Source organism: Balaenoptera ricei, chromosome 19 (assembly GCF_028023285.1).
Source record: "Balaenoptera ricei isolate mBalRic1 chromosome 19, mBalRic1.hap2, whole genome shotgun sequence".
In the NCBI taxonomy this organism is placed as follows: domain Eukaryota; kingdom Metazoa; phylum Chordata; class Mammalia; order Artiodactyla; family Balaenopteridae; genus Balaenoptera; species Balaenoptera ricei.
In genome coordinates, this window is record NC_082657.1 from 34,683,100 (window position 1) to 34,705,468 (window position 22,369).

The following is a 22,369-nucleotide window of genomic DNA, read 5'->3' on the forward strand; positions in this document are numbered from 1 at the left end:
AGAGTAGGACAGTAGTTTTCAAGATGTTAGTCTCCTACCCTCCTCATTTGCTGGCAAAATAATATTTCTCAAGGGAATTCCCTGGCAGTCCAATGGTTAGGACCCTGTGCTTTTACTGCAGAGGGCACAGGTTCAATCCCTGGTCAGGGAACTAAGATCTCACAAGCCATGTGGGGCAACCAAAAAATAAATAAAAATAAATAAATAAATAAATATCTCAAGAACTCCAAAATGGCCCTGGCCAGCACCAGTGTGCTTGTGGTAGAATGAACTACCAAAAAATGGCTACTGCCGGCAACTGTGTCCCCAGGGTGAGCTCCAATTGCTTCCTGTCTCTCCAGGAGACTCTTCTAGAACAGCAGAGGTGACTCAGGAGGCCCTGGAAGATCTCAGCATCACAAGATGGAGAAGCCAGATGCCAAATCACAAGGGAAGGCCAGTTGCAGTTGGCAAAACTCATTTGGACTGTGATGTGAGTGAAACACATATGCTTGTTGAATGGAGGAATAATCAGAGAGCTGAAAGACTGGAATGCTTCTAAGTGCCAAGAGCAGAAGAGTACGAGGTTCTCTGTGAAACTCTGGAAAGGATGATGAACTACTTGACAAGAAATTTTTCTCACTCCAAACAATTGGGTTGGATCAACTGGCACTTTGGTGAACCTATCCTGAGAAGCCACTATTCTTTTCCATTTTCTCCTGCTGCCCCCACATCTAAAGAGCACAAAGTGTTTCTAAGGCTATATATAGCCATGTGGGATGGTATTGTAATTAATACTGAGTTCTGAAGACCCTGGTTTTGCTAGTGAAACGATAGGAGAATGATGTGTGTACATTAAAAGAAGTGTTGTTATATTAAAAATTTTTTTCTCTTTCCTTTATTCTCAAAACCTTGCCTCATTATCACTTGGCATTGGGAACAGGGACCAAAATTTTGGTTACATGCTGAGCAGAGTATTTCTGCCCACTCCAGGCTCCTGCTTCCCTTCTCTGGCCTGACGGGGCCCCTTGGCAATGGAGGAAGACAATCAAAATAGAACATGAGCACTGTGGCCACCAGGTGGCACCAGCACACACTCCTGCTGCCAAGCAAAGGCTGAGGGAAGCCCAGAGGACTAGGAGTCTTTGCTCACTGGACCTGTCTCAGAGCCTATCTGAACCCTCAACACCTCCCTGACCAGGAGAGTGAAAAGCAGTTCTTGTTTGGATGAAAAGACCCATTGGGTTTTGTATTGTTATATCTTGGGTGGCATTATTCACTCATTCATTCATTGATCAAAATCATACCCGGCGGGCTTCCCTGGTGGTGCAGTGGTTGAGAATCTGCCTGCCAATGCAGGGGACACGGGTTCGATCCCTGGTCCGGGAGGATCCCACATGCCGCGGAGCAACTGGGCCCATGAGCCACAACTACTGAGCCTGCGCGTCTGGAGCCTGTGTTCCGCAACAAGAGAGACCGTGATAGTGAGAGGCCCGCGCACCGCGATGAAGTGTGGCCCCCGCTTGCCGCAACTAGAGAAAGCCCTCGCACAGAAACGAAGACCCAACACAACCAAAAATTAATTAATTAATTAATTAATTAATTATTTTAAAAAATTAAAAAAATTTTAAAAAAAGAAGAAGAAAATCATACCCAGCCATCCCAGGAAGGAAATAGAGAACACAAAGAAGGACTAACCCTGTCCTCGGGAACTCTCAGTCTAATGGAGAAGACAGACGGTGTGCTAATAAGGAAACATTTATTGAGCACCTATTGCATGCTTCTTTAAAGCCCTCTAGTGGCTCCCATTGCCTTCAAGGTAAATCCAAACTCCCCCTCCTCAGCCCACCCTACCTCTGTGCTCCAGTCATCCTGCACTACCTGCAGGTGTGTCCCCAAGCACACCCAGCCCCCTGGGCCTCATACCTGTGCATTTCTCTGAAACTGACTAATTCCTATTTGTCCCTCAAGATGTCACCTCTAAAAAAAGCCAGGTTCTAGAGCCAAACTGGCAAGGGTCATATCCCAGCTCTGTCACCAGCTCTGTCATGGGTGTGAGACCTGTGCTGTCACACAGTACCCACTCAGAAGCCTCCAGGCTCTGTGGTAGCTTTAGTACTCTGCTGTTGCTATCTTGAAATTCTTAATAATTTTTTAATTATTGCATGTGCAGTCCAGTTCCTTTAAACTAATCTTCACAAAAGCCTTGCTAGGTAGACATTAATATGCCCATTTTACAGATGAGGTAACTGAGGAAATGGAGGCAGCCAGTATGGACTTTCTAAAGGTGGAACTGGCGTGGCCCTGCCAGGGGGTAAACAGCAGTAAGGGAATAATCTGCCCCTAATTTGGTTCTTACTCTGCTCTTACCCTCAGTTCCAGGCCTCTCACAGTGTCATAGGCCCAGGAAGAAGATAAAACCCAGTGGAGCCTGGGCTGTCAGTGCACTGACAGCCAGAGCACTGGCTCTGGACTCAGGAGATAGAGATAGAATTCAGAGCATGATTTTCCGGTTGACCTTGGGCATGTACATGTCCCTCTCTGAGTCTCAGTTTCCCCATCTATAAAATGGCACAGGTGCATTCTGAGGTCCCTTGCTGCACCCTTATATTAACCAGGTGTTTCATGTTCTGTATTCTGATGCCTTGACATCTGGGGCCTTGCTGATTCTGGAGGGACTGCCCCTCCCAGAGTTCGCCAATCCCTAATGATAGGAATGAACTTCCCCTTCAAGCGTGCCAGAGCCTGTACCCCAACTACCTTCTTTATCAGGCCCTCCACATCTGGCCACTATCATCCTGCCCTAATCACTCCAGGCCAAGTACCTGACAACTGTGGGAACTCCCTAAGCCCCAGAGCCCATTGCAATTGGCTAGTTTGCCAATCCCAAACCTGCTTATTCTGCTTCGCCTCTACCTTCCCCCCAGCAACCAAGATAAAGGTTCTTGCGCCCAATTCCTCCTTCCTTCCTCTGCCTCCTGATGCACCCGGTGCCTCACCTTGTGGCCCACCATGGTGGTGTCACGCCCCCTCCTCTGGGGAACTGTAACAAACTATCTTTTCAGTGGCATTTGGCTCCTGATCCATGGCCTTACCACACCTCAGATTGTCTATTAATACACTGTATCTTAAAGCAACCCGTTTATTTATGAATTACCTTTTTGCATTGTCTCCATTCCAGACACATTTTAGAAACAGCAACCCATTTCAACCTCACAATAGCCCAATGAGGTAGATACAGTTGTCACCCCCATTTTAGAAATACAAAACCGAGGCACAGAAAAGGGAAGGTTCTTGCCTCAGGACACACAGCTAGTAAGTGCTGAGCTGGGATGCAAACACATGCACTATGGCTCCAGAGTCGGTATTAATATTCTGGTATTAATGTGAGTGTGCCACTCTCCATGATTTGGCCTCATCCATACTAATAATCAAGAGGAAAATAGTAGGCACTCTCCAAAGTTCTCAACAGCAAGGCGGGAGGTCAGCTGATTTCCCTCCTGCACATGGCCTGTGCAGCTGTGTCTCATGGTGTTTACCCTCCCCTGTGTCTCCTGCCACCAGATTGGCTGGGCTCAAAGCTCCAAGTCCAGAGGGTGAGCCATTGCTAGGGAACTTTTGCCCTGTATGCATCTCTGGCACCTCGTCCCAGACAAAGATTTCGAAATGTCACCCCGCTATTTGCATTTCAGGAGGACTCATGCCAGGCTGTGGAAGTGGAGAGGGAGGTCAGGACCAGAGCAGAGAGCCACAGTACGGAAGAGCAGCTCCCATGCCTACAGGTCTCTAGGAGTTTGGAGGGGCAGTGCGGTCCCACCTCTCAGCTCTGCCCTCCTCCAGTCCCGCCCTCTCCAGCTCTGGCTGCAAGCTCCTACCCCCCCGAACCCCCCGGCCACCTCTAAGACACACCCTCCCCTCCCCAGAGTTTGCCCTCTTTTATACTGACAGCCAGGACTAAACCCTCCAATTACAGGTAGCCAGAGACTCTTCAAACAATTTGTTTCATAAGTGTTTCTCCCTTCCCGGACTCTAGCCTTAGTGCGCTGTGAGCTACCCAAGGCAGACACCAGCACACAGAGGCCTTTGGACAAGGGGAGGCTGTGGTCTGGGGTCCTCAGAACAACTTGAAAACTTTCAGAGCAACTCCCAGACCCACAGCTGCCCAGCTGGGGAATTAACGGCAAATCTTTTCATTTCCCTGGGCTTCTATTTCATAGAGTTCCATGCTCTTATTTTGGAAGCATCTTAAATTTCATTCAGTCTCCCTTCTGATGCCTAAATTAACTTTACAATATTCCTGCTAAGTGACTCAGCCTCCTGTTGCACACCTGCAGGGTCAGGGAACTCATTCCCTCTCCAGGCAGGGGTCTTTGGACAGAATGTTGTTACAATAAAGGGACTCCATCTCTCCATAGTCTTTGGCTCTATTCTTTCATCCCTCCCTCCATCTTTCCTTCCATTTATTCATTATTTCATTTATTCATTCATTCTCCAGACATTTACCAAATGCCTGGCACTATGCTAAGTGTAATGGATACAAAGATAAATCCAAGACATGTTGCTGTAAACTGGACTGGATCCTGAATTTTTCTGCTAAGTGTAATGGATACAAAGATAAATCCAAGACATGTTGCTGTAAACTGGACTGGATCCTGAATTTTTCTAGTTTCCTCAAATATCTGGCTACGACTCTCCAAACTAAAGTTTCAAGTTTTTTCTCACCCTTCTGATTTGGAATCACTAAGCACAAAGACTGTCCTTGAATCTCCTTGGAAGGGAACCCATTATAACAGGTCCTCCTCACTACCCAGATGACAGCCAAATATCAGGGACTTAAACCTTGGGTCCTCATTTCCTTTTTTTTTTTTTAAATTAATTAATTAATTTATTTATTTTTGGCTACGTTGGGTCTTTGTTGCTGCACGCGGGCTTTCTCTAGTTGCGGCGAGCAGGGGCTACTGTTCGTTGGCGGTGCGTGGGCTTCTCATTGCGGTGGCTTCTCTTGTTGCGGAGCACGGGCTATAGGCACGCGGGCTTCAGTAGTTGTGACACACGGGCTCAGTAGTTGTGGTGCACGGGCTTAGTTGCTCCACGGCATGTGGGATCTTCCCGGACCAGGGCTCGAACCCGTGTCCCCTGCATTGGCAGGCAGATTCTTTTTTTTTAATATATAAATTTATTTGTTTTATTTATTTATTTTTGGCTGCATTGGGTCTTCGTTGCTACGCGTGGGCTTTTCTCTAGTTGCAGAGAGCAGGGGCACCTCTTCGTTGCGGTGCGTGGGCTTCTCATTGCAGGGGCTTCTCTTGCTGTGGAGCACAGGCTCTAGGCACGCGAACTTCAGTAGTTGTGGCACATGGGCTCAGTAGTTGTGGTTTGTAGGCTCTAGAGCGCAGGCTCAGTAGTTGTGGCGCATGGGCTTATTGGCTCCGCGGCATGTGGGATCTTCCCAGACCGAGGATCGAACCCATGTCCCCTGCATTGGCAGGCGGATTTTTAAGCACTGCACCACCAGGAAGGTCCTTTGGGTCCTCATTTCTCAACTTAAAAGGATTCCTCTAGACGCTAGGAACTGCACACCTGCTGGAGACCTCAAAATCAAATTGACTAGGAAAAGAAGTAGCCAACATTGAGGTAGACTACTTCCTACCAAGACATTGGATCCAGAAAGTTTCATTCCATTTCTCCTTTGCTATTTGACCATTCTTTTCCTAATTCTTACACCATGAAAATATTTTATGATTCTTTTGTCCACCTTTTGCTTTGCTCTGGCCTGGAAAGATAATGCCATTGCGCAAATACCTCAGGACATTGCAAATAATGGTAATCCAACCTCCAAATGACTGATAGATTTGCCACAATGGTGGTGATTCTGTAGTTTTTCCTGTCACAAACTTACCCTGATTTCCAATGCCTCAGTTTCCCTGGAACAAACTCAGTCCCCTCTGTACTGTGTCAGACAACGTGACCCTGGGGGTCCATTTCCCTGTCTCTGATTCCCTGCCTGTGATCCCAAACTGTGTACAAAAAGACAGACACAAGGCAAGGATAACTGGAATAAATATGCCTGTGTGGTCTGTCAACCCTCAAATTTTATTGACCTCCATGGCTGATGCCTTTCCAGCCCTGAGACACAGACTCAAGTGGGAATTATCGGAAGGCATTCATTATTCAAAATTAGCTTCCTTTGGCAGATTACTCTCCCGGGTAGGAGTAAGTGCAAATGAGGCTATGATCTGAAACCTCTCCTCAACTGTTTAAAAATAAATAAATAAATAAAAGTATTGCAGGATCTTCTGCTAACATAATGGATGCCCAACAAAAATCCTTAGACTCTCTGGACAGGTTGTTTTTTGTTTGTTTGTTTTGTTTTTTTTAACATCTTTATTGGAGTATAATTGTTTTACAATGGTGTGTTAGTTTCTGCTGTATAACAAAGTGAATCAGCTATACGTATACATATATCCCCATATCCCCTCCCTCTTGCATCTCCCTCCCACCCTCCCTATCCACCCCTCTGGGTGGTCACAAAGCACCAAGCTGATCTCCCTGTGCTATGCGGCTGCTTCCCACTAGCTAACTGTTTTACATTTGGTAGTGTATATATTGGACAGGTTGTTTTTGATAATAAAACTGCCATTGATTATCTTTTAGCTGAACAAGTAGGTGTCTTTGCTGTGGACCACGACACTTGAGGCACCTGGATTAACACTTCTGGGGAAGTTGAACATCAGTTGAGCATGAGATCACTGAGCAAGCCACATGCCTTAAGCAAGTGACTCTTTCAAAGGGGTCTTTCCTTGACTTATTTGATTTTGATTGATTTAGGTCTTGGGGACCACAGCTTTAAAGTACACTCTAGACATTGGGAATTATCCTGCTTCTAATAATCATAGTAATCTCCCTGGTGTGTTGTAGCCTCTCAAAATCTTTAAATACATATTCGTAGCTAATCTCCCAAAGACTGGAACATCAGAAAAGGAACAAAGAGAATAACCAACTAAACAAATGTGAATCGAAAATCATGACCTCTGAATACAACAGAGTTTCAGCAAAGAACATCATGACCTGTGAATACCACACAGAGGATCATCAGAAACTTCAGAGTGGTAGCTGGGCGTGGCACTGATGCCTTAAACTTTTATCACGTCTCTCAGTTAAGCTGAGACTCTGACCAAAAGCGGAAAATTGTCAAAAGAGACAACGGTACCAAAATGGAATCACTTGCACTAAGCACACGTCACCAAACAGGTTTAATATCTAACTTAATTATAGTTCAACTTCTCCCAGGAGTGAAATGTTAAACCAGTCAATCTGGAATTGCCTGGTCAGCACCAGTGAGGTCATTGGCCTGATAGACCCCTGCCATCCCCCCGTTTTTAAATTTTTTTTTATTGTGGTAGAAGTCACATAATATAAAACATACTGTTTTAATCGTATTTAACTGTACAGTTCAGTGGCACTAAGTACATTCACATTGCTGTGCAACTCTCACCGTCATCCATCTACTGCATTTTTCACCTTCCTAAACTGAAACTCTGTCCCCATTAAACACTAACTACCCATTCCCCCTCCCCATCCCCCCAACCCCCCAGCCCCTGGCATCTACAAAAGTACTTTTGTACTCCATGAATTTGACTATTCAAGGTACCTTGTATAAGTGGAACCAAACAGTATTTGTCTGCACCTACTGTATATTGGAATGCATTTTTAAGGTTAACTTAATATATGTCCTACAAACGGATTGTACCTTCTTTTTCTTCCCCCTGTGCTAAACAATAACCTATTGTTTAGTTAACTAGTTCTCACTAGTTATCTATTTTATACATAGTAGGGTATATATGCCAATTCCAATCTCCGAATTTATCCCACCCCCTTTTTGCCCTTGGTGTCCTTTGTTCTCTACGTCTGTGTCTCTATTTCTGCTTTGCGAATAGGTTCATCTGTATTATTTTTCTAGATTGCACATATATGCGTTAATATATGATATTTGTTTTTCTCTTTCTGACTGACTTCACTCTGTATGACAGTCTCTAGATCCATCCACATCTCTGCAAATGGCACAATTTCATTCCTTTTTATGGCTGAGTAATATTCCATTGTGTATATGTACCACATCTTCTTTATCCATTCGTCTATTGATGGGCATTCCATGAACTGGCTATTGTAAATAGTGCTGCAATGAACATTGGGGTGCATGTATCTTTTCAAATTATGGTTTTCTCCGAGTATATGCCCAGGAGTGGGATTGCTGGGTCATATGGTAATTCTATTTTAGTTTTTAAGGAACCTCCATACTGTTCTCCATAGTGGCTGTATTAATTTACATTCCCACCAACAGTGTAAGACGGTTCCCTTTTCTCCACACCCTCTCCAGCATTTATTGTTTGTAGATGTTTTGATGATGGCCATTCTGACGGGTGTGAGGTGGTACCTCATTGTAGTTTTGATTTGCATTTATCTAATAATTAATGATGTTGAGCATCTTTTCATGTGCCTCTTGGCCATCTGTATGTCTTCTTTGGAGAAATGTCTATTTAGGTCTTCCACCCTTTTTTTGATTGGGTCGTTTATTTTTTTGGTATTGAGCTTCATGAGCTGTTGTTATATTTTGGAGATTAATCCTTTGTCAGTTGCTTCGTTTGCAAATATTTTCTCCCATTCTGAAGGTTGTCTTTTCGTCTTGTTTATGGTTTCCTTTGCTGTGCAAAAGCTTTCAAGTTTAATTAGGTCCCATTTGTTTATTTTTGTTTTTTGTTTTTTGTTTTTTAATTTATTTATTATTTATTTATTATTTTTATTTTTGGCTGTGTTGGGTCTTCGTTTCTGTGCGAGGGCTTTCTCTAGTTGTGGCGAGCAGGGGCCACTCTTCATCGCGATATGCGGGCTTCTCACTATCGCGGCCTCTCTTGTTGTGGAGCGCAGGCTCCAGACGCGCAGGCTCAGTAGTTGTGGCTCACGGGCCTAGTCGCTCCGTGGCATGTGGGATCTTCCCAGACCAGGGCTCGAACCCGTGTCCCCTGCATTGGCAGGCAGATTCTCAACCACTGCACCACCAGGGAAGCCCTATTTTTGTTTTTATTTCATTACTCTAGGAGATGGGTCAAAAAAGATCTTGCTGAGATTTATGTCAATCCGGAATTGCCTGGTCAGAACCAGTGAGGTCAATGGCCTGATAGACCCCTGCCACCCCTTAATGTAAGGTGACCATGCCACAAAAAATACACTCTTAATTTAGTAACTTCCTTATCCCACCTCCTTCTGCCTATAAGAGTCTTTCATTTTGTATAGCTCTCTGAACATCTTTCTTTCTGCTATATGGGATACTGCCCGATTCATGAATCATTGAATAGAGCCAATAGGATCTTTAAATTTTACTCAGTTGAATTTTTACTTTTTTAACACCTTTAATTTATGACAATTTATAATCTTCCATTTATGGAAATGGGTAAAATTTTCTTTTTGAACAATTGCATTAAAACAAAAAGAATTAATTCATTTAAGAAAACTGCTCATAGGAACTTCCCTGGTGGCGCAGTGGTTAAGAATCCGCCTGCCAGTGCAGGGGACATGGGTTCAAGCCCTGGTCCGGGAAGATCCCACATGCTGCGGAGCAACTAAGCCCATGCACCACAACTATTGAACCTGCACTCTAGAGCTCATGAGCCACAACTACTGAGCCCGTGCGCCACAACTACTGAAGCCCGCACACCTAGAGCCCATGCTCCACAACAAGAGAAGCCACCGCAATGAGAAGCCCGTGCACCGCAACGAAGAGTAGCCTCCGCTTGCCACAACTAGAGAAAGCCTGCGTGCAGCAACAAAGACCCAACACAGCCAAAAATAAGTAAATTTTAAAAAATAAAAGAAAACAGCTCATAATAGTACAGACGGTATGCTGATATGGCTAAAAATGTGATGTTAGCATGAGAATAACAGATTCCAGAAACACTGTATATGTCTAGGCTGCACTGAAAAATTTCATAGAATTCCGGGTGCATAGAATGTTGATCCAAGGTGGATGGTGCATGAGGGATCACCTCAGCCATCGCCACCCCTGCCTCTCACCACTCCCTCTCCAAAAATGACGTCTGAAGTCACCCTGTGGGTTTCCAGACCTCTGGTCCCCCAGTGCAGCGTTCTCCACCATGAAGACTCTGCCTGATTAATCCCATGACTAATGGACAGAGTCCAGCTGAATGGTCCAGCAGGACATGGGCTCAGACTTGTCCAGTGATTGTTCTAGTATGTGCTCTCCATGTATCTGTTGAGTGAATTGATGGAGATGGCAGGGGTCTGATTTGGAGCTTAGAGGTGTCTTCTGTCCCAAGACCTGCCCAGCTACTTAGGCATTAAGGCCAGTATAGGATTTTCCTCTTCAGACTAGTTCCATATGACAGTTTCCCAAGTTAAAAGCTGTAATCTCTATCAAATGCCACTGAAACAAGAGCTGTATCACTTACAGCTGGTGCGACCCAGGGAGCGGGCACAGGTTAAGCAAATTGAGGTCTGGCTTGATGCCACACCCATTTCTGCAGAGTCATCATGAGCCAGGAGTGGGCATGCAGGCTGCAGACACTTCAAGGTCTGGGCATAGCTGCGCGTGTTTGCGGAACTGTGGGTGTCACAAGAGGGCATGCGATGGAACAGTGGGGCTGGGAGAATGATTCATCCTTACCTTTTATATTTTGCTAAGACAGCATCCTACAGTCTTCATAGTCTAAGAGCCAGGTCTGTGTCTCAAGTTGCAAAGGCCAGCTGGCCAGGGCAAAAGGCAGGATGGTTTTGCCTTAACAGGTTGTGTGTGTGTGTGTGTGTGTGTGTGTGTGTGTGTGTGTGTATACGCACATAAGTGTGAGTGTATGAGTGCAAAGTGATTAGAAACAGCTTTGTTTTCTGCTTAGGAAGACAACCTGGGTTATCCAGTGTGGATAGAGATAGGGGTGTTCTTTATTAGGGTGTTCTTTAGGACCCATGTTTCTTTCCTGGTAAAAGGGAGGAGCCCAGCCCAGGTCAATCTTTGTAGAAGCAGTCGCCTCTGGGGCCTGACTCTACTGCTGTCCCAAACCCTCAGCCCTCACCGGCCTGCCACAGTGGCTAGAATGGGTACACACGAGCATCACTCTTAGAACTTGGGTCTCCAGAAGCTTCATTTCACCCACAACCTATGACGTTGGCCAAGAACCCATGAGCTTTTCTAAGATTGTCATGTGCTTTATGGTTGCCCAATTCTTCCTAATGTTAATATTGGTCTGGCCTGGACAAGGTCAGTTTTGACAAATGACAGTTGGAAAACAGTGCAAGCGTGGAGGAGGCAACAGCTGCCTCTTCAGTCTGCTGCCCTAGAGACAACCCCTTCACATCTGCTCCCTCTCCACGGACAAGAACAAATTTCACATCTCACGACTCCGGTTAACACCATGTTCAGAGTAAGGTCTATAACACTGTGCAGCTTTTGTACAATTCTCAGCTCTTCCTCTTACTTGCTGTGTGACTGTGGGCCATTTCCTTGTCCTCACTGAGCACGGGGAGATCACAGTATCAATTCACAGGTTTATTTTGAGAACTAAGTGAGATCCTACATACAAAACCCTCAGCACGGTCATTCCCACACTGTGAGTGCTCGGTAAATATTTGTCAAATGAATGTCTGAGTGAATAAAAGTGAAAAATACTAATAAAAACACTCGCAATATTATAGCCAGGAAATGGCTGTTGCAACACAAATTAGAGGTATAACCTTCCAAAATTTTTCCCCCCCAAAGAAAGATATTTTTTATATTATAATGGGATATTGTACATGACTAGATTTTTTATTTTTATTTATTTAAAAAAAAATTTATAAATTTATTTATTGACTTATTTATTTTTGGCTGCATTGGGTCTTTGTTGCTGCACGCAGGCTTTCTCTAGTTGCGGCGAGCGGGGGCTACTCTTGGTTGCGGTGGGCAGGCTTCTCATTGCAGTGGCTTCTCTTGTTGCGGAGCATGGGCTCTAGGCTCGCAGGCTTCAGTAGTTGTGGCGTGCAGGCTCAGTAGTTGTGGCTCACGGGCTCTAGAGCGCAGGCTCAGTAGTTGTGGCACACGGGCCCAGTTGCTCTGCGGCATGTGGGATCTTCCCAGACCAGGGCTCGAACCCGTGTCCCCTGCATTGGCAGGCGGACTCCCAACCACTGCGCCACCAGGGAAGCCCTAGATTTTTAAAAATATTTATTTATTAAAAGATTATCCACACACCATAATATTCACCTTTCTAAGGCGTACACTTCAGTGGTTTTCAGTATATTCACAGAGTTGTGCAAGCGTCACCACTATGTAATCCCAGAACATTTTCATCACCTCAAAGAGAAGCCTCTACTATTAGCAGCCGCACATCATTCCCCCACCCCAGGCCTGCAGCAGCCACTAAACTACTTTCTGCCTCTATGGATTTGCTTAATCTGGACATTTCATACAAGTGGAATCATACAGTATATGTCCTTTCATGTCTGGCTTCTTTCATTAGCATAGTATTTTCAAGGTTCATCCATGTTTAGCATGTACCAGTACTTCATTTCTTTTTATGGCTGAATAATATTCCATTGTATAGATAGATATTATTTTATTTGTCCGTTCATCAGTTCCTGGATATTTGGGTTCTTTCCACTTCGGTCCATTGTGACTAATGCAGCTATTTGTGTACAAGTTTTTGTATAGTTATGTTTTCAGCTGTTGTGGGTATATACCTAGGAGTGGAATTGCTGGGAAATCTGGTAACTTTGTGTTTGATTTTTTTTAATTTTTAAATTTTTTTGGCCTCATCACGCGGCATGTAGGATCCTCAGGGATCGAACCCACACCCCCTGCAGCGGAAGCATGGAGTCTTAATCGCTGGACCACCAGGGAAGTCCCTGTGTTTGATTTTTGAGGAATTGCCAAACTGTTTCCTAAAGCAGCCATAACTATATTATAATCTGTTTTTTTCCCCTTCACAATAGATCATGACTGCCTTTCCTTGTCAATAAATAGAGGTGTGTATGACTTCCCTGGTGGCGCAGTGGTTAAGAATCCACCTGCCAATGCAGGGGACACGGATTCGAGCCCTGGTCAGAGAAGATCCCACATGCCACAGAGCAACTAAGCACATGCGCTACAACTACTGAGCCTGCGTGCCACAACTACTGAAGCCCCCGTGCCTAGAGCCCGTGCTCTGCAACAAGAAGCCACCCCAGTGAGAAGCTCGTGCACCGCAACAAAGAGCAGCCCCCACTCGCCACAACTAGAGAAAGCCCACACGCAGCAACGAAGACCCAACGCAGCCAAAAATAAATAAATAAATAAATAGAGGTGTGCATCACTAGTTTGTGTGAAAGCATAGTATTTCCTTAGGCAGCTGTACCAGAATGTATTTAGAGAATGTCCTGTTGTTCAACATTTAATAATTCTATAAAACAGGCTTTGAGCATTTTCCTTGTGTCCCTAGTGGGTAAGTGGCACTTTCACAGGTGTACTCAGAGCACTTTGTATCCCTTTACTTTGGTGCTTTCAGATTGCATTGCAATCTACCTATCACCTCGCCCTGCATCTGTCTTATTTATTACATGGTGAGCTCCTCCAGGAGATGGAACATGTCTTGAATTTATCTTTGTATCCATTGCACTTAGCATAGTGCCAAGTATTTGGTAAATGTTTGGAGGATGAATGAATAAGTGAAATAATGAATAAACGGAAGGAAGAATGGAGGGATGGATGAATGAATAATTAGAGGCAAAGACTGTAGAGAGATGGAGTCCCTTTATTGTAAGAACATTCTGTCCAAAGATCCCTGCCTGGAGAGGGAATGAGTTCCCTGACCCTGCAGGTGTGCAACAGGAGGCTGAGTCACTTAGCAGGAATATTGTAAAGTTAATTTAGGCATCAGAAGGGAGACTGAATGAAATTTAAGATGCTTCCAAAATAAGAGCATGGAACTCTATGAAATAGAAGCCCAGGGAAATGAAAAGATTTGCCGTTAATTCCCCAGCTGGGCAGCTGTGGGTCTGGGAGTTGCTCTGAAAGTTTTCAAGTTGTTCTGAGGACCCCAGACCACAGCCTCCCCTTGTCCAAAGGCCTCTGTGTGCTGGTGTCTGCCTTGGGTAGCTCACAGCACACTAAGGCTAGAGTCCAGGAAGGGAAAAACACTTATGAAACAAATCGTTGAACCTGTAGGTGGCTACCTGTAATTGGAGAGTAAAGTCTGGGCTCTTGATTTAAAAGAAGGTAAATTCTGGGTGGGCATGGCTTACAGCCCTAAACAGCAGCCCACAGGGAAGGGTGGGAGAGCTTTTCTGTTATTTCCAGATTAGGCTACTGAGCAACTGGGGCGGGAGCCTGTGCAGAGAGCTGGGGGCGGGAGCTGGGGGCGGGGACTGGAACAGCCCCTCTGAGCAGTGCCGAGACCTGCGGGCACAGGAGCTGCTGTCCTTCCACGATGTGGCTCTTCGCTCTGGTCTTGTCCTCCCTCACCACTTTCACGGCTTGGGGTGAGTCCTCCTAAATTCAAATAGCGGGGGACCTTTGGAAATCCTTGTGGGGGACAAGGGGAAGGAGTGACAGGCCCGGTTCTGCAGCAGCGCGCGCTCTGTGGACTTGGACCGTCTAGCCCAGCCGGTCCCCCGCGGCAGGAGACACAGTGGACGATAAACATCCTAGGCTCGGCTGCACGCTGCCACACCGGAGGGGGACCACCAGCTAACCTCCTGCATCCCAGTTGAGGACTTTGGAGAGCTCCATATCTTTTCCTCTTGATTACTAATACGGACGTGGCCAAATCCTGGAGCTTAGCTTACCAGAATATTAATACCGCCTCTGGAGGCAGAGTGTGTGGGTTTGCATGCCAGCTCAGCACTTACTAGCACTGTGAGCTTAGGCAAAGGACTTCCTTTTTCTGTGCCTCAGTTTCCCCCTCTATAAAATGGGGGTGACAGCTGTATCTACATCATTAGGCTGTCGTGAGGTTGAAATGCGCTGTTGTTTCTGAGAGAGTGCCTGGAATGGAGAGAGTGCAAAAAAGGGATAAAGAAGTTGTTTTAAAAGACAGTGTATTGGAACTTCCCTGGCGGTCCAGTGGTTAAAGACTCTGCACTTCTACTGCAGGGGGCGCAGGTTTGATCCCTGGTCGGGGAACTAAGATCCCGCGTGCCTCGCAGGGCAGCCAGAAAAAAAAAAGACAGTGTATTAATAGACAATTTGGGGTATTCTAAGGCCCACAGATCAGGAACCAACTGTCATTGAAAAGATGGTTTATGACTCAATTTCCCCAGAGGAAGGAGTACGGAACTACCATGGTGGGCCTGGAGGTGAAGCCCTGGATAGGTCATGAGGCACCGGAAAGAAGGAGGAACTGGGAGTAAGGGACTTTATCTTGGTTGCTGGGGGGAAGGAAGAGGTGAGGCAGGATAAGCAGGCTTGAGATTGGCAAAGTAGCCAATTTCAACAGGTTCTGGGGCTTAGGGACTACACAGTTGTCAGGTACTTGGCCTGGAGTGATTAGGGCAGGATGATAGTGGCCAGATGTGGAGGGCCTGATAAAGAAGGTAGTTGGGGTACAGGCTCTGGCACGCTTGAAGGGGAAGTTCATTCCTATCATTAGGGATTGGCGAACTCTGGGAGGGGCAGTCCCTCCAGAATCAGCAAGGCCCCAGATGTCAAGGCATCAGAATACAGAACATAAAAGACCTGGTTAATATAAGGGTGCAGCAAGGGACCTCAGAATGCATCTGTGCCATTTTGTAGATGGGGAAACTGAGACTCAGGGAAATGTACATGCCCAAGGTCAACCGGAAAATCATACTCTGAATTCTATCTCTATCTCCTGAGTTCACTGACAGCCCAGTCTCCACTGGGTTTTATCTTCCTCCTGGTGCTATGATACTGTGAGAGGCCTGGAACTGAGGGTAAGAGCAGAGTAAGAACCAAATTAGGGGCAGGTTATTCCCTTACTGCTGTTTACCCCCTGGCAGGGCCACGCCAGTTCCACCTTTAGAAAGTCCATACTGGGAACTTCCCTGGTGGCACAGTGGTTAAGAATATGCCTGCCAATGCCAGGGACACTGGTTTGAGCCCTGGTCCAGGAAGATCCCACATGCTGTGGAGCAGCTAAGCCCGTGCGCCCCAACTGCTGAGCCTGCGCTCTAGAGCCCGCGTGCCACAACTACTGAGCCCACACGCTGCAACTACTGAAGCCACATGCCTTGAGCCTGTGGTCTGCAACAAGAGAAGCCACCGCAATGAGAAGCCCACGCACCGCAACAAAGAGTAGCCCCCACTCGCCGCAACTAGAGAAAGCCCGCGTGCAGAAACCAAGACCCAACACAGACAAAAATAAATAAAATTTAAAAAATAAGAAAGTCCATACTGGCTGCCTCCATTTCCTCAGTTACTTCATCTGAAAAATGGGCATATTGATGTCTACCTAGCAAGGCTTTTGTGAAGATTAGTTTAAAGGAACTGGAATGCCCATGTGGCACATAATAAGTGCTCAATATACAAACATTACATATAACACAAGTGGTAACTGCTGCTGTTACCAGGATTGCCTATACCTCTCAGCCAATCACCCACTTTTTCACCCTTGCCAGTTGGACGTCTGTCCACTTCATCTCTCTTGAAGGTTATCATCGGATTTGTCTGTAAGACCAAATCTGGGTTATTCTTTTCTGTTCTGGCCACATACTTTGAGGGAGAGGTTGACCTTTTGTCTATATCTAAAGGGGAACAACTGGGAGGATGAGAGGCTGGAAATCGTTTCCTGTTAGGATGCTTAAACAAACTGAAGCTGTTGAGGACAGACAAGAGAAGACTTGAGGGATGGGTATGAACATGGGTCACTAAGGCTGCCTGTCACATGAAGGTGCAGGATGTCCCAGAGCAGGTAGGACCAGGACTGATGTGGCAGCTTCGGGGAGACGCATTTCAGCTCAGTGAGAAAGAACTGTCTGCTCCATGAGAAGGGGACAGACGGAATCTGAGCCCCAGTCTCTCTGCCTCTGGATGACCCTGCTCAGAGCCAGCAGAAGGGGCCTCTTCAAGCTGATTGTGTCACTCTCTGTTACTCCAGGACGGTTCACTGCTGCTCATTTACCCACTAAATAAAGCTCGAATCACTGGCCTGGCGTTTGAGACCCTCCCAGACATGAACCTGTCTCATCCAGGATTATGTTCCACCCCCATTACTCTTCCTGACCCAAATGGGCCCATCGCTCTTCCTCAAGCAGGTCTTGCACTTTGCTGTCGCAGAGCCTCACCTCTGCACAATCTCATCTCTGTTTATACCTTTAAACACCCTCTTCCACCTCCCCTTGTCACTCCTTCCACTACTGCAAGTCCCAGCTCCAAGGTCACTGCCTCCATGAAGCCACCAGTCAGAAGGCCTCGCTCCCTCTTCTGTCTCCTATGGCACCCTACTTGGTACCTCTCTCAGGACACGGACCACTTTCCTCCCAGCAGTAGGGTCAGGTATATGTGGCTCATCCCCCACATAAGGTCAGATTTCTGAGGAGAGCAGCCGGCTCTTGTTCATCCTCTCATCCAGCGTGCAGCTCGGCACCAGCATCCGGTGATTGTTTCCACATGCTCCTAAGTGTGGAAACCGAATGCCGTCTTCATTCCCAGTGGCTCTTCTTTTTGCATTTATGTCTTATTTGATGCTGTTATACCTCCAACTGCAATTCGCTCCTTCGGATAGAGCTGTGAGTTAGGAAGGACAGTTAGCTTCATTCTCTCTTACATAAGAAGAAACTGAGGCTTAGAGAGTTGAGGGGACATTCAAGATCACGTGGCAAAAGTAACAAAATTCACCCAGAATCCAGTTCACACCTTCACCACTGACATGTCCTCATTTCCTTTCAATGTCCAGCAGGGCAACCACCCTCACCGCCTGTTGTGGACACCGCACAGGGCAGAGTCCTGGGGAAATATGTCAGCTTAGAAGGTTTTGCACAGCCTGTGGCCGTTTTCCTGGGAGTCCCTTTTGCCAAGCCCCCTCTTGGATCCTTGAGGTTTGCTCCACCGCAGCCTGCAGAACCATGGATCTTCGTGAAGAATACCACCTCTTACCCTCCCATGTAAGTCAGGGTGTGACTTTGGCATCTTCCAGTGGGGATGTTAGCCTCAAAGGGATGCAGGAAGGAGCCAAGGCAATCCTCTGAGTGGTTCATACTTCATCCTGGAATCCTCAAGATATTGTAGATCGTTAAAAACATTCCAGAACTCTCATAGCATTCTAGAGCCCTTTATTCAACTAATATTTATTGAGCAAATTTGCCAAGCATTTCTAGTTTCCTGTAATCTATTAGTGAACAGAACAAAGATCCCACCTTCATGGAGCTTGCATTCTAGCAGGGGCAGATAGATAGTAAACAATATGCAAATTAATAAATAGACTATACAATATGTTAGAATATGATAAGTGCTGTGGAAAAAAATAGAAAGTTGAGCAGGTGAGGGGTTTCAAAAGTAATGATTCTGTTAACCTAAAACAATAAAACAACCAGATATTTTACCAGCAAAACCAGAAATTTATTTGGGAGCAGCAAAGAATTGCAGTTGGGGACATGCAACTATGGCAAACCACATGCAAGTCTGGTAAAAGGAAAGGAAACTCTTTTATAGAGCCGAAGGGGAAATTAGGAGGCACTGTTATAAACAAAAAGTCCATTGGAGGAAACTGGGAGTTTGTTATGTAGTGGCTTTTAATTGGCTGAGTAATGACAGTCTCTGATTGGCTGAGCTGTTGCCAGGCAAGGAGGAAATCTTTCTTGTAGTAAAGTGTCACTTCTGGTCAGAGGTGCACAGTATGTCTCTTCCTAGGGGTATCTGTATTGAGGTGGAGTGATATCTTCCTGAGATCTCCCCCTCCTGACCTCCAGATTCCATTTTAGTGAGGGTTCTCTTTATTAATTTTCACAGTTCTATTCATTTTCCTTCTTGAACTTTACCATAGTGGGAAGTGAGGTGGGCCAGGAGATGTGTGGGTGGGTAGTGCTTTGGGGTGTTGACTGGGCAAGTTCTCAACTCCCAAATGTGTCTAGCTGCCTAGCCACAAGCAGAACAATGGTTGATGTGTTCTAGTTAGCTGGTCAGGTTGGGCAAGAAGACTCACAACTGTCCCCCAAGGCACCTTAGATGTCTACAAGCATTGATTCAGACCTTATTTATCTCAGGAAGAGATTTCTAATAATTTCCAGGGTCCTGCCTCTTGCTGAATTTTCTTCTCTTCTCTCCTTACTCCCTTCCTTCCTTACTTCTTCCATTCTTTTAAAATAATATTCATTCTTTTTATTTCCTGATTGCAATTAATATGTTTTATTTATTTTTATTGCAAGTATACATTTTATTTCCTGATTGTAAGTAATAAGTAATACATACTTATTACATAAAAGTGAGAAAGTATAGATAAGTAAAGGTAAGAAAATGAAAATCATACACAACTCCACCACCTAGCAAGAACTGCTGTTCATATTTTAGATTCTATTTTTCCAGTCTTTTATCTGTTGCATAATTTCTCCCTTAAAATGTAATCACATAATTTTCTGTACCCAATTCTAATGTGTGTGGTTTTTCCCCCGCACCAAAAAGCAGTTCTCACACACCATATGTGTGTCCAACAGTTTAGCTCATTCTGATGCTCTCTTCCCAGAGATAGCATCAGATTCCACAGATTAAGGGCTCAGCTCCACAGTAACGCCCTCTGCTTCAGATGCCAGTTCCAAGTCCAAGTTGTCACCTATGCTTCTGACCAACTGGCTATAAATTAGAGGTTCCTGTGATACCCTCCTTAGGTTCTATTAATTTGCCGTTGCAGCTCACAGAACTCAGGAAATTAGTTTTCTCACTAGACTACCAGTTTATTATGAAGGGTATTAAAGGATACAAGCCAGTAGCCAGATGAAGAGATCCATAAGGTGAGGTCCCTAACGAAGGAGCATCCATCCATCCTTCTGGAGTTTGGGACCCAGCACGGTGGCCCTTAGAAGAGTTCTGGTTCACCAACCAGGACACTCGCTGAACCCTGTCCTTTTGGGTTTTATGGAGCCTTCATTACATGGGCAGGATGATTGAAAGCATTGGTCACTGGTGATTGATTCCTCTCCAGCCCATCTCCCCTTTCCAGAGGTCAGGGGGCTGTGGCGCAAAGTTCCAACCCTCTAATCACATGGTTGTTCCTCTGGCAACCAGTTCCTGCCCTTAGATGAGAACCAAAAGTCACCTCATTAACCCAACAGTATACACCACTCAGGAGATTTCAAGGGTTTTAAGAGCTCTTCAGCAGAAACTGGACAAAGATCAAATACATATTTCTTCTTATATCACAATATCATATTACACGATACAGATACTTTATTTTTTTTAATTTATTTATTTTAATTTATTTATTTTTGGCTGCATTGGGTCTTTGTTGCTGCATACGGGCTTTCTCTAGTTGCGGCCAGCGGGGGCTACTCTTCGTTGTGGTGCTCAGGCTTCTCATGGCAGTGGCTTTTGCTGTTGTGGAGCACAGGCTCTAGGCACACGGGCTTCAGTAGTTGTGGCGCATGGGCTCAGTAGTTGTGGCTCACAGGCTTAGGTGCTCCGCGGCATGTGGGAACTTCCCGGACCAGGGCTCGAACCCATGTCCCCTGCATTGGCAGATGGATTCTTAACCACTGCGCCACCAGGGAAACCCCAAGACAGATACTTTAGATGCCTGTTTTGCTCATGAAAGTATATCATGAACATCATTCTATGTCATTAAATATCACACCCTGACATTTAATAGCTGCATTACATTGCATATTGAATCATGATTTATTTACCGCATCTCTTATTTGGGATTATTAATTGTTCTTGATGATTTTGATAATATAAGTAGCACTATGATGAATATCCTGTAGCTAGATCTTCATGCATGTTCATAAATATTTTTGGATAAGTTCTAAGAAATAACATTTCCGAGTAAGAGTATTTTAAAAATTTCCCTTCAGAAATATTCCAACTGCATCCCTTTAATTAATATATGAAAACCTCCATTAACTGAATTTTTAGCAATGTTTTGGGTTATTAAAAATGATTTGGGCTATTGAATAGGCAAAATAATGATAATTTTTATTATCATCGTCATTATATATATGATTATTCTCTTTATTCTACATTTATCTGATACTAGTGACATTGACTTATTTTCTCTTTTTAAACTTTTGATTGTCTTCTTTTATGAATATTATGCCCCTTGCCTTGGTGATCTGGGGAAAGTTCCCCCAGGATGGAAATCAAGAGTTTATCTTTGGGGCTCTGACTCTGCCACTTGACAGCTGTGTCATCCAAGCACCTCAGTGCTTCAGTTACCTCATCAACATACTGGAGGCAGTCATGCTGTTTTGTGGGGACACTGAGATCTGGAAATGTGGCTTATAATGTCCTTGGAAACATAAACACTACATAGTATGGTTCTTTCTGGCTGTGTGACCTTGGGCAGATTCTCTAACCTCTCTGTGCCTCAGTTTCTCGACTGTAAAATGGGGATAATAATAGAACCTAAATCATGGGGCTGATGTGAAGATTAAATGAGTTAATATATAAGCAGTGTTTAAAGCAACAGTTGGTGAGAGAGCACCAGAATCACAACTAACTGCTGAACAATCATTGACAGGAAGACACTGGAACTCACCAAAAAGATACCCCACATCCAAAGACAAAGGAGAAGCCACAGTGAGACTGTTAGAGGGGTGCAATCACAATAAAATCAAATCCCATAACTGCTGGGTAGGTGACTCACAAACTGGAGAACACCTATACCACAGAAGTCCACCCACTGGAGTGAAGGTTCTGAGCCCCACATCAGGCTTCCCAACCTGGGGGCCTGGCAATGGGAGGAGGAACTCCCAGAGAATCAGACTTTGAAGGCTAGTGGGATTTGATTTCAGGACTTTGACAGGACTGGGGGAAACAGAGACTCCACTCTTGGGGGGCACACACAAAGTAGTGTGTGTATGAGAACCCAGGGGGAAGGAGCAGTGACCCCATCGGAGACTGAACCAGACCTACCTGCTAGTGTTGCAGGGTCTCCTGCAGAGGTGGGGGGCGGCTGTGGCTCACTGCAGGGACAAGGACACTGGCAGCAGAAGTTCTGGGGAGTACTCTTTGGTGTGAGCCCTTCAGAGTCCACCATTAGCCCCACCAAATAGCCTGCAGGGTCCAGTGCTGGGTCACCTCAGGCCAAACAACCAACAGGGAGGGAACTCAGCCCCACCCATCAGCAGACAAGCAGATTAAAGTTGTACTGAGCTCTGCCCACCAGAGCAACACCCAGCTCTACCCACCACCAGTCCCTCCCATCAGGAAGCTCGTACAAGACTCTTAGGTAGCCTCATCCACCAGAGGGCAGACAGCAGAAGC

At 45.5% G+C, this 22,369-nt stretch overlaps 1 protein-coding gene across 3 annotated transcripts in view; it reads left to right on the forward strand.

Annotated features, from left to right (window-relative positions):
* Window positions 1-22,369, forward strand: part of LOC132353829 (liver carboxylesterase-like) — a 65,313-nt gene that overhangs the window by 15,686 nt on the left and 27,258 nt on the right. The window contains exons 1-2 of one of the 3 annotated variants that reach the window (XM_059905327.1): window positions 14,407-14,478; window positions 17,856-18,060. The exons of 1 other annotated variant lie outside the window; for it this stretch is intronic. In XM_059905327.1, coding sequence (XP_059761310.1) covers window positions 14,427-14,478; window positions 17,856-18,060 — 257 coding nt within the window. In that variant the 5' untranslated portion in view covers window positions 14,407-14,426. Of the gene's footprint in view, window positions 1-14,406; window positions 14,479-17,852; window positions 18,061-22,369 lie in introns of those variants that run through there. One more of the 3 variants, XM_059905328.1, reaches the window with a different exon arrangement.